Source organism: Vidua chalybeata (genome assembly GCF_026979565.1).
Source record: "Vidua chalybeata isolate OUT-0048 chromosome W unlocalized genomic scaffold, bVidCha1 merged haplotype SUPER_W_unloc_2, whole genome shotgun sequence".
In the NCBI taxonomy this organism is placed as follows: domain Eukaryota; kingdom Metazoa; phylum Chordata; class Aves; order Passeriformes; family Viduidae; genus Vidua; species Vidua chalybeata.
In genome coordinates this window covers 906,976-918,371 of record NW_026530331.1, presented here as the reverse complement: position 1 = coordinate 918,371, position 11,396 = coordinate 906,976, and the positions used below count along the sequence as shown (strand labels likewise).

General features: G+C 44.9%; 1 protein-coding gene across 2 annotated transcripts in view; it reads left to right on the top strand.

Moving 5' to 3' along the window:
• The first annotated feature begins 1,231 nt into the window (after positions 1–1,231).
• LOC128782881 (transitional endoplasmic reticulum ATPase-like) overlaps positions 1,232–11,396 on the top strand; it is a 57,795-nt gene continuing 47,630 nt past the window's right edge. Inside the window, exons 1-4 of one of the 2 annotated variants that reach the window (XM_053933384.1) lie at positions 1,232–1,346; positions 5,772–5,883; positions 7,837–8,009; positions 10,882–11,024. In XM_053933384.1, coding sequence (XP_053789359.1) covers positions 1,330–1,346; positions 5,772–5,883; positions 7,837–8,009; positions 10,882–11,024 — 445 coding nt within the window. In that variant the 5' untranslated portion in view covers positions 1,232–1,329. Of the gene's footprint in view, positions 1,347–5,771; positions 5,884–7,836; positions 8,010–10,881; positions 11,025–11,396 lie in introns of those variants that run through there. The other variant, XM_053933385.1, reaches the window with a different exon arrangement.

The following is an 11,396-nucleotide window of genomic DNA, read 5'->3' as shown; positions in this document are numbered from 1 at the left end:
CTTCTTCAGTCCCACCTTACTGCTTGGGCTTTAAAAAAAGGAGGGCAGATGAGAGGAGGCAGGGTTTAAGTACTAGTCGGCTCCTTGGAAGAGACCACCAGATAATTAAATTATTCATAAGCATCTAGGAGAAAACAAGGCAGTGCCTGCCAGCACTGGATGCTTGAGAACAAGCATCATACATGTCTGGTTCCTCCTGATATGAGCAGGGCTGGGGCTGTAGATGCAATGCCACTTGGCTGCAGCAATGTTTCTAGCCCTAAGGAAATGCCACCCAGGTGAGGATGTGAGTGCCCAAACAGACCGAGAAGTGGTTGTGGAGGGGTGACTGGTGATGGAAGAGCTGTGGGATGGCTGTTTCAGGTGGTTCAAGGGGAACTAGAGCTTCAGCCCTCTGGTAGAACAGGGTCTGTGCTGGGACGAGCGGCTAGGAACGAGTCCTGCAGTGGGGCCTGGTGGGACAGTCCAGTCTTGCCTAAAAAATCAATCAGGGAAAAGAAAAACCTGCAAAGAAAAAAAAAAATGAGGAAAGGAGTCCTACAGGTACCTTTGGGTGGAGAGGAAGGGCTGCGTCTCTACACACACCTTTTCACTCGGGGGGAAATCAAGCCTCTGGGCCATGTTCCCCACAAAGCCTCGCCGAGGCAGCAAAGAGACCACCTTCTACGGGTCCAAACCTGCCTCACTGCCCGAACCTAGGCGCGCGGTCCAGTCAGCCGAGCCCGGGCGCGCAAAGCGCACTCGAGCACTCACCTCCCGCCCCTCCTGCTTGGCTGCAATCCTTCCCACACGTTTCCCTTTCCTCGGGTGCTTAGCCAATCGCTAGGCGAGGGTAGCTCGGATGGCTGTCGTAGTGGGACTTTCCGCCTGGATTTTCGCGTTGGTGGATTTTTGCCATTGGCTGCTCGACCCGTATTGCCCTATAGAACAGCCACAGCAAGGAAGGTGCTGCATTTGGCTGACGGGTGTTGCTATTGGTTCGTGATGATTGGGAGAGAACAGGAGCGGGGAGGAAGAGGGAGAGTGCGCGGTTTTTTTTTTTTTTTTTTTTTTTTTTTTTTTTTTTTTTTTTCCCTCGTCTCCTCGCTTCCACCTTTCCGATTGGCTGAGATAGTGGCCGGACGAAATTTCCGATTGGTCAGCGCACGCTGTTGTTAGGCGGGTGAGGCAGCGCGAGGCGGAGTTTCCCCTTCCGATGAGTCGGTTCCGAGGTTCAGTAAACGCGAAGCGTCCCGACGTACCATCGCTTCTGCGAGTCTGTCCGAGACCTACCGTCACCCGTCTTGAGGAGCTGTTGCTGGCCGCCTCACCTCTTTTCCTCTCAGCGCCATGGCCTCAGGATCCGAGTAAGTGTGGGCCGTCCGCCGGCAGGCCGCGGCCTAGGCCCGGCTGCGGTGGCGCTGGGCCCGGCTCGGCCTAGCTCTCCTTATCTCGCCTTCGCGCGACACTACCCAGGCTGGGCCTGACGGCGGGCCCAATCCTCCTCCCGATCCCGCTGTGTCATTCAGGTTCTGAGGAAGTGGGGGTGGGGCCAGGAGGGGGATGGGCTGCTCTTCGTGTTTGCCCAGCCAGAAGCTTGTCCGCAGCGGGGCCCTGGGTACCGCCGCCCCTCGCCTGCCGGGCTTCCTCGGGAAGTGTTGAGTAATGGGGGGCGAGGCCTGGCCGGGGCCGTCTCGCCTGGGCTAGGCCTCATCCAGGGAAGGCTTTGTTTTCCAGAGCCCGGAGCGCTGGGGTGAGCGGCTGGCCGGGACATGAGGGGGAAGAGGCGTGTCCTGGTTTCCTCCCCGCAGGTCCGCAGCGGCCCTCGGATCCGGGGCTGGAAGAGACTTGGCATTGGAAGAGGAAGATTTGTTGTACCGGACTAGCCCCTCTGGCAGCTGAAGCAATCAGTTATATTTTTGTCTCTAGTGTCTTGCCTCACTGTCTTCAGTTCCAGGCTGAGGATCATATTTTGTGCTCCTCAAAAGTCAGTTGAGTAATACTGGCCTCTCTGTGCCCAGCCCATATGTGCAAGTCACTTCACAGTCCCTTGAGGGGAGTAAAAATAAAACCTAAAGCTAATTTCCAAATCCAAGAATACTTAAGTGACTTGTTGGCTTCACCAGACACTCTTTCAGTCCCTTTAGTGTCTGTGGTTTATCTTCTCCTTTTCTTTGGCAACTTCTGCAATTTCGACCCACTTGGTCTTATTAAGTCAGTCTCAGCAAGGTGTGCCAAGAATTTAAGGTCTGTGGTAGAGCTTGTGATGGAAGTGATGGTCTCAGAGGTGTATTTTGAGTCTGAGGTGAGCAGTGTTATTAAAAAAAAATATGTTTTTACAAAGTTGTTCTCACCACATAGGAATCAAAAAAAGTTCCTGTACAACTGGAAAACAGTTACTTAGTTACAATTTTTGGGTCAATGCTGTTGGCAGCCATCTTCTCAAATTGAGCTTTATCACAGAGTATAGCATTGCAAGACCTAATAGAGTGTTTCTGAAAAAATTCTTGGATTCGTGTGTGTACCTGTCTGAAACAGTATCTGAGAATTTGGCATCTTGAGCATGGGTATGAACTCGCTGCTTGTCATGTGGTGTTCCAGTAAAGTGGCTGCAATCATCAGATATTCCACTCATTTACTTCAAGGGATTTTTAAAAATACTTAGCCAAAGAAAGTAGTTCAGACTGTAATTAGGATGTTCAGGGTGGTAAAAAAACACTGACAGATTTTATCTAGGAAGTGAGTTCATGAGGGTATTGATAAAAAGGTACACCAGCATACAGGAGGCATGACTGTTTTCACTTTTGTTACTAAAGCTGGAATAATTTTGAGTTGGTGACTTTTCATTGTATATTTAACACAGACATGCAGGAACAAGTTAGTTCCCTACTTTATGTGGAGCTCCGAAGGTTGGTGGTTGTTTTCAGAAGATTCAGTAATTACTTTCTGATCTCAGTCTTCATACTGTCTACCACAATGCATAGCCTCTGGGCATTATCACATGCTGAACAAGGAAAGCTCTGACACAGAAAAGTGATGAAGTGATGTAATTGTAGAATCACAGACTGGTTTGCGTTGGAAGGGACCTTAACAATCATGTAGTTCCAACCCCTCTGCCATGGGCAGGGACACCTTTTGCTAGACCAGGTTGCTCAATGCCCCATCGAGCCTGATCTTGAACACTTCCAGGGCTAAAGGCTGGAACTAGATGATCTTTGAGATCCCTTCCAATCCAAAGCATTCTATGATTTTATGAACCCTCAGGAGAGATGTAGTGATAGCAAATGGTGATAATAATATTCTAAATTGCTATTGGAAGATGGGTAGTGCTTGTCTGTCAAAGTCCTTACTCTTGTCTGTAAGAGAAATAACATCACTTTCCTGTGTAGCTGTCATAATTTCTTAACACCTTTTTTTCTTTTCAGCAGAACTGTTAGGTCAGATAACTGAAGCTGACCCCATGCGTTTAGATGCTTACATGCTGTGTTTCTTGGAGAGCTTTATTCCATTCTTAATGCCTCCAAGCTTTTCAATTGCTTTAAGTGCAGCAATGTACTGACAACATTGATCCAGTTTTGCTTCTTACTTAGGAAACTGCAGATTCAGTTCTTCAGTACTAAAACTTTTTTTCTCACACTCAGCAGAACTAAGTGGACATCTTGCTGTGCTCTTCAGCACTGCTGTGTGTTCAAAGGTATCTGAACTTTTTTTCCAAATATATATAATACAACTTTTGATTTATTGGAAGTTTTGGTCCAAAAGCTTCCACTTGCTGCCCAGTTCCTCTTCCATTTATTTTTATCTTGTATCCCAGACCATTTTTTAGGCTGCACAGCAATTTCTGCATCCTGAAAGACAGCTGCTCAGTTTCAGTGATGACTTATATAGCCAAAGTCTGGCAGTGGTTTCTTATCAAAAGGCCTTTTGGATCCACGTTTCATGTGCAGAAGGATATGATTTGCATTTACACTTTGAATAGGCTAAATTGTTTTTTTTGTGTCCCTTAGCTTAAGTTTTAAAATATACATGCTAAGTTAATTTCCAGTGTCCAGGAATGTTGAGGCAAGGTCCTTGCAAGTAGGTGGTTGTTTTTATCCACTGTTTTAAGCACAAGATCCTGTTTGGCCTGATGATGTATTGGTTTCTTGTTGCACTCTCAGTTTTCCTGGAAATCCCAGACCTTTTAGGACTTTACCAGGACCATATTTTAGGTTTAAGATGGAATGAATTCATGAGCTCCTCCCTGGAGGTATCCAATAGCCTTTCTTGTGTCTTCTTTGGGTTTAGAAAATGAATCTGTAACATCTCACATGGTCATTGAAAGGGATGGATGTTGATTTCTCACCTCTTGCATTCTTTAATGAAGAGAGGGAAAAGGTGGCTTTTAAAAATGCAGTGAACATGTCGAGTGATGCACTACTGATACAGTCTGTGTTTATGCTGTGTAGCTGCTTGCTCTGCCACTTCCACTCAAGGTTTGATTTCTTCTGGTTATTTTGTCCCTAAAACAGCAAAATGGAGCCAAAGTGTACATCCAGCACCATTGTCCGCAAAGCTTCCTACTCTTTGCTGGTGCTTGCTGTTTGCTTAGGACAAAGGAAGACTTTTTTTTTTTTTTTTTTTTTTTGTGAGAATCAAGCCAAACTGTGCTAAGTTTCTGTTTCGACCTTAGTCACTGGCACATCTGGACTGCTTTGAGAGAGTAGTCAGATGCCCACCAAGGCAAGTTACAGTAATCTGCTGCTATTGTGGCTGGCTAATATACAACTTCTAAGAGCGCCTTAGGAATCAGTTGGTTCAAGTTCATATTTATTTTGTAAAATGAACTATTTGCTATATTAGATTTTGAAGTAAATAAATTAATCTGCTTTTCTTCCATTTCCTTGTTGTTTGGTGTGCTCAATTTTGTCAAGGCAAATGAATTATGTCACATATCTTATGGTGTAGTAGGCTAGAGCTGCAGTGAGTCCTGTGAAGGTATTATGAAAAGGTGCTTATATCCAAAAAAAAAGTAAACCCGATTTTTCATGAGCACTTGAATATTTCTACTGGCTTGCTAGGTTTAACTAATAGGCTTTGACAGGCTAAACTCTTAAAACTCTTCCTGTCAGGAGAGCTACAGCATTGTCCTTTAATTCCCCTATTTATCTGGGATTTGACACTAAATAGACTTGAACTTTTGTTTCTGTGGCAGCAGTTATATGTGATTTCAGATGAGTCTGACCAATTCTTTTAGGCAAAGCATCTTAGAGTCAACAGCATCTCACTGACCACTTCTTTTTATAGATAGCTTCATAGCTTGTATCCATTTCAGTAGTAAATTGACTGATGCCAGATCCCCTTCCCAAACTCAGATTGGCTCCTCTTCCAGGTACCTCCCCCAGTTTATATACTGGGCATGACATTCTATGGTGTGGAATATCCCTTTGGCCAGTTCAGATCAACTGTCCCAGCTATGCTCCTTCCTGGTTTCTTTTGTGCAGCTCCTCACTGGCAGAGCATGAGACACTGAAAAGCCCTTGTCTCAGGGTAAGCACTGCTCAGCAACAACCAAAGCCATTAGTGTGTTATCAGCATTATTCTCATACTGAATCCAAAACACAGCACTGTATCAGCTACTGAGAAGAAAATTAATTCTTATCCCAGACAAAACCAGGACACTTGCAAACAAGTATAGTTTCTAAAAGACAAGACAACAAAGAAACCTGTAGAAAATGGAGAACAAAACAGGGGTGGGTGTGAAAGGGAGAGGAATATCACTTGGACTCCTTAACTTCTGTTTTCTCTCCCAGCTCTAAAGCCGATGACTTATCAACTGCTATTCTGAAGCAGAAGAACAGGCCTAATCGATTAATTGTTGATGAAGCCATCAATGAAGACAACAGTGTTGTGTCACTGTCCCAGGTGTGTCACCTATAAAAGCAAAGCATTTACTCTAACAATTTGCAAGCTGTTGTTGTCTTTTAACTTGAAATCTAATTTTGCAACATGAATCTAAGTATTTGTGTCAGAAGCTGCAGCAGTTACAAGTGAGGCAGGTGGGTTAAATAAATAATCATATATAATAATTATTAATAAATGATAACATACATTCTGATTCTAACTTTTAGGATTCACTTGAGCTCATGCCCTTAGTCTGGCTTTAGGAGTAGATCTTGACTAGTGTAGTGAAAACTCCTGTCTTTGTTGATCTAGTATATTGCTACTAAGATGTAATCCTTCAAAGTCAACTCGCTCTCCTTCAAATGCTTGAATTCATAGAATCATTAAGGTTGGAAAAGACCTCCAAGATCACTGAGTCCAACCTTTGATGAAACAGCACCATGTCACCCAAACCATAGCACTAAGTGCCATGTCCAGTTGTTTCTTAAACACTTTCAGGGATGGTGACTCTATCACTTCCCTGGGCAGTCTGTTCCAATGCTTAACAACCCTTTCCGTGAAGAAATTCTTCCTGATGTCCAACCTGAACCTCCCCTGGTGCAGCTTGAGGCCATTTCCTCTTACCCTGTCACTGGTTGCCTGAGAGGCCAACCCCCACCTGGCTACAACCTCCTTTCAGGGAGTTGTAGAGAGTGATAAGGTCTCCTCTGAGCCTCCTTTTCTCCAGGCTAAACAACCCCAGCTCCCTCAGCCACTCCTCATATCACTGACTCTCTAGACCCTTCACCAGCCTTGTTGCCCTTCTCTGGACATGCTCCAGCATCTCAACATCCTTCTTGTGAAGGGCCCAAAACTGGACACAGTACTAGAGGTGTGGCCTCACCAGTGCCAAGTACAGGGGAACAATCACTTCCCTCAGCCTGCTGGCCACACTATTTCTGATACAAGCCAGGATGCCATTGGTCTTCTTGGCCACCTGGTCACATGCTGGCTTGTGTTCAGCTGCTGTCAACCAGCACCCCCAGGTCCCTTTCCACTGGTCCACTTTCCAGCCACTCTTCCCCAAGCCTGTAGCACTGCATGGGGTTGTTGTGACCCAAGTGCAGGACCTGGCACTTGGCCTTGTTGAACCTCATACCATTCACCTCAGCCATCAATCCAGCCTGTCCAGATCCCTCTGTAGAGCCTTCCTACCCTCCAGCAGATACACACTCACACCCAAGTTAATGTCATCTGAGAACTAACTGAGGGTGCAGTTGATCTCCCCATCCAGATTATCAATAAAGATATTAAACAGGACTGGGCCCAACACTGATCCCTGAGGGACACCACTGGTGACTGGCCACCAACTGGATGCAGCACCATTCACCACTACGCTCTGGGCCACACCATCCAGCCACTTCTTAATCCAGCAGAGTGTACCTGTCCAAGCTGTGGACTGCAGCATTCTGCAGAATGCCATGGGAGACAGTGTTAAAGGCTTTACTGAAGTACAGGTAGATAACATCCACAGCCTTTCCCTCATCTACTAGGCAGGTCACCTGGTCAGAAAAGGAGCTCAGGTTGGTCATGCAGGACCTGCCCCTCCTAAATCCATGCTGGCTGGGCCTGATCCTCTGGTTGTCCTGTATCTGCTGTGTGATTGCACTCAAGATGATCTGTTCCATAATCTTGCTGGGCACCGAGGTCAGGCTGACAGGCCTGTAGTTCCCCAGATCCTCCTTCCAACCCTTCTTGCAGATGGGTATCCCATTGGCCAACCTCCAGTCCTTTGGGATCTCCCCTGTTAACCAGGACTGCTGATAAATGATGGTGAGTAGCTTGGTGAGCTCTTCCACCAGCACCATCAGTACTTTCAGCTGAATCTCATCTGGCTCCATAGACTTGTGAGGGTGTAAGGGGCTCAGCAGGTCACTAACTGCTTCCTTCAATTGTTTTGTCAAAAGTTTGTTCTAATGCTGTTATTGGTTACAGGCAAAAATGGATGAACTGCAGCTGTTTAGAGGAGATACTGTCCTGCTAAAAGGAAAGAAGAGGAGAGAAGCAGTCTGCATTGTTCTGTCAGATGATACCTGCTCAGATGAGAAGATTCGCATGAATAGGGTTGTTCGAAACAACTTGAGAGTGCGCCTGGGTGATGTCATCAGGTGAGGACTAGTTTGTTAACTGTTGTGTATCCCTGGGTTGCCTAAATAATTTGTGCCCTGGCTTTGAATTGTTTTGGTCCATAGCAGGTTCTGCAAGAAGTATTCTTGAATCTTCTGGAGGAGGTCACAGAAATGTTTTCAAATGTGTCTTACATCAGGGATCTCAGTTTACTTTTGCATGTCTTTCTGGCTGTATGCATATTCAGATTAATACTAATATTCTTGAAGACTCTTTGGGACCTTCACAAGCCCTGGTCCTGTCATTAAGTAGTTGAATTACCCCACTGTTGTCATAGTATTCTTCCCAAATCTACATTGTCAAATGAATTCACAAGTTTTTTCCATCTAAATTTTTTATGTTCGCAAGATAACGGAAAACTAGTAAGCAACACTGTAATTGATCCTATAGTATGGCTAGCTCAAGCACTGAGCTGCACTATAACAAACAGAAGTTAAAACTTGAAGCAGTCAAATATCCATATTAAAAATTCCTGAAGGTTGTTTATATACCAATTTTTGTTATAAAATGATTTTAAAATTAGGAATGCTTGAAGTGTTGCAGGAATTTTGTACAATGCTTGAAGAAGGTAGTGGGAAAGCATTGAAGGATACGTTTTGGCTTACAGGAGGCAGGTTGCATTCTATGATGGGAGTGGAAAAAAAGAATATGTCAGCATTTCTTAAACATAAAAATGCTAATTTTGCAGGTTTAGATATGTGAGAGCAGACAGTTATTTCTCCTGAGCATTCTTCTAATCTGGAATATTGTGCATGTTCTGGGAAAATTGGAACCTGATTTCTGACACTAGACTTTCCTGGGGTGATATATGAAATAATCTTTAAATAAAAATGTGTTTCATATGAACTGTAGAGGAGAGGGACAAGTCTGTTCCACCCATCTCTCTACCATTAGAAAATGCAGGTTTTAAACATGACTGTAGTTGGAACAGTGTTTTGAGCTAGTCTGTGGATTTAAAATAAAGGTGAATCCTTACTTTATATGAGGTTACTGTTGGAGTAATTTCTAGTGTGGCAGTTCAGCTGGTGCTATCCCCGTCTCTGCTTGGACTGTCTGTAATAATTCTCAGCCTTTCAGATGTGTTACTGATTGTCTTGGCTTCATTGCAAGGGTCAGAGAATTTTCACATCTTTTGCCCTCAAAGTTTTTCTTCCTGATCTTTAAGTACTTATTGTGTTAATTTCTTTGGCTTGGTTTCTGCCAAAATCCAGATTCATGCACTAATTGCTTCCTGTTTGTAGTCAGCTGTTTTCCTTCTGTGGGTCAGTCTGTCTTTTCATTTACTCTTCTGCTATATCCTCACTGTAAAGCATGTAGTTAAAGAATCTCCTTATAGTCTCTAACAAACTAACATGAAACTTGTGTGCTCAGCTGCAGTTGCCCGTAGGCTTTTTTTCGCTGGCAAAGCCAGTTTGAGCTTTCTGCCTCTGCCACAGCTTGATGCTCTGATGTATTGCTACAGTAGGCTGTTGGCCTACGTTGTGAAATAATAGCTGAAATTTTTATCTAAAAAGGGGGGAGGGGCCTTCAGACTTTAACCTAAATGTTAATTTCCACAAAAAGGGATTGACAGACACCTAGCTATCCCTGGTTGGTACTGAGAACCTTTGTTCAGAATCAGGTTTATCAGCAACAGGAACTCTAAGTTATGAGGAAGAGAGGAAGGAACAAAGATTTCCTCTCAACTCCCTTTCCCTTACAGTTAGTTAGCAGTAGCTCATGGAATCACAGAATGGTTTGGGTTGGAAGGGACTTCAAAGATCATCTAGTTCCAACCCTCCTGCCATGGGCGGGGACACCTTCCATTAGACCAGGCTGCTCAGAGCCCTATCTAGTCTGGCCTTGAACACTTCCAGGGATGGGGTATCCACAACTTCTCTGGGTAACCTGTGCCAGGGCCTCACTACCTTCACAGTAAAGAATTTCTTCCTATTATCCAATGTAAATCATCTCTCTCTCTGTTTGAAGACATTCCTCTTTGTCCTGTCACTGCATGCCTTTGTAAAAAGTCCCTCCAGCCTTCCTGTAGGTTTCCTTTAGGTACTGGAAGGTGCCATAAGGTCTTGCTGGAGCCTTCTCTTCTCCAGGCTGAACAGCTCCAACTTTCTCAGCCTCTCTTCATAGGAGAGGGGCTCCAGACCTCTTATCATCTTTGTGGCCTCCTCTGAGCTTGCTCCAACTGGTCCATGACCTCCTTATGTTGGGGGGGCCAGAGCTGGACACCATATTCCAGGTGGGGTCTCACAAGAGCAGAGAGGGAGAATCCCCTCCCTTGACCTGCTGACCACGCTGCTTTAGATGCAGTCCAGGACACAGTTGGTTTCTGAGATGCAAGTACACATAACCAAGTCATATCAAGCTTCTTGTCCACCAACACTCCTATGTCCTTCTCAGCAGGGCTGCTCTCAATCCATTCTCCACCCAGCCTATACTTGTGCTTGGGATTGCCCTGACCCAGATGCAGGAGCATGTGTTGAAACAACAGTTAGCTCATGACTCTTACTGGTCTTGAGGCTGCATTAGTAACTCATGAATGTATCTTGGGGACAGCAAAGGGGAGCTACAGAAGAGCAGGGATTGGGGGGGAAGATGGGGGGGGGATAGTACAAAACCCTTCAGCAGTTTTGGATAGGGCTGAGAGGAGTGAAGGAAAGCATGTATTGAAAAGAGTAGCTCTTTGGTGGGCATGATTTTTGCCTTGTCAGCATTCTTATGCATGTGGGAAGTCTCCATAGGGCTTTGGAGGGTCCTTTCTGGCATTTATACTGGCCTGAGAAGGGACATCACTGCCTTTTCCAAACTTGGGTTTAAGTCCAGCATGATATGGTTAACTGGAGTTTTCTTCTGTTGCAGCATCCAGCCTTGCCCAGATGTCAAATATGGCAAACGTATCCATGTGTTACCAATTGATGACACAGTAGAAGGGATCACAGGGAATCTGTTTGAGGTCTATCTCAAGCCATATTTCCTGGAAGCTTACAGACCCATCAGGAAAGGTAATAGCACCTGTTATTGAAGTCCTGATGGCAGTGAATGCAAGCTAGTCCTGAATCCAAATAAAAAGAATTTCTGGAAGCTTGCACAGATCTCCATGGAGCATTAGACTGACAACTGTAGAGTAAGATTTTGCTGTTGTGGATTTAATTTTTTCCTAAACTTCAGAAGAAAGAGTAATATCTGTTGCTGGCTGGTAGAGCAGCTTGATAGTTCTCTGTTATGGTTTAATCCCAGCTAGCAACTAAGTACCATGCAGCTGCTCGCTCACACCTCCTCCCTCCTTCCCAGTGGGGAGGAGGATTGGAAAAAAAGTAAAACTCATGGGTTGAGATAAGAACAGTTTAATAATATTATAATAATACTAATAATAA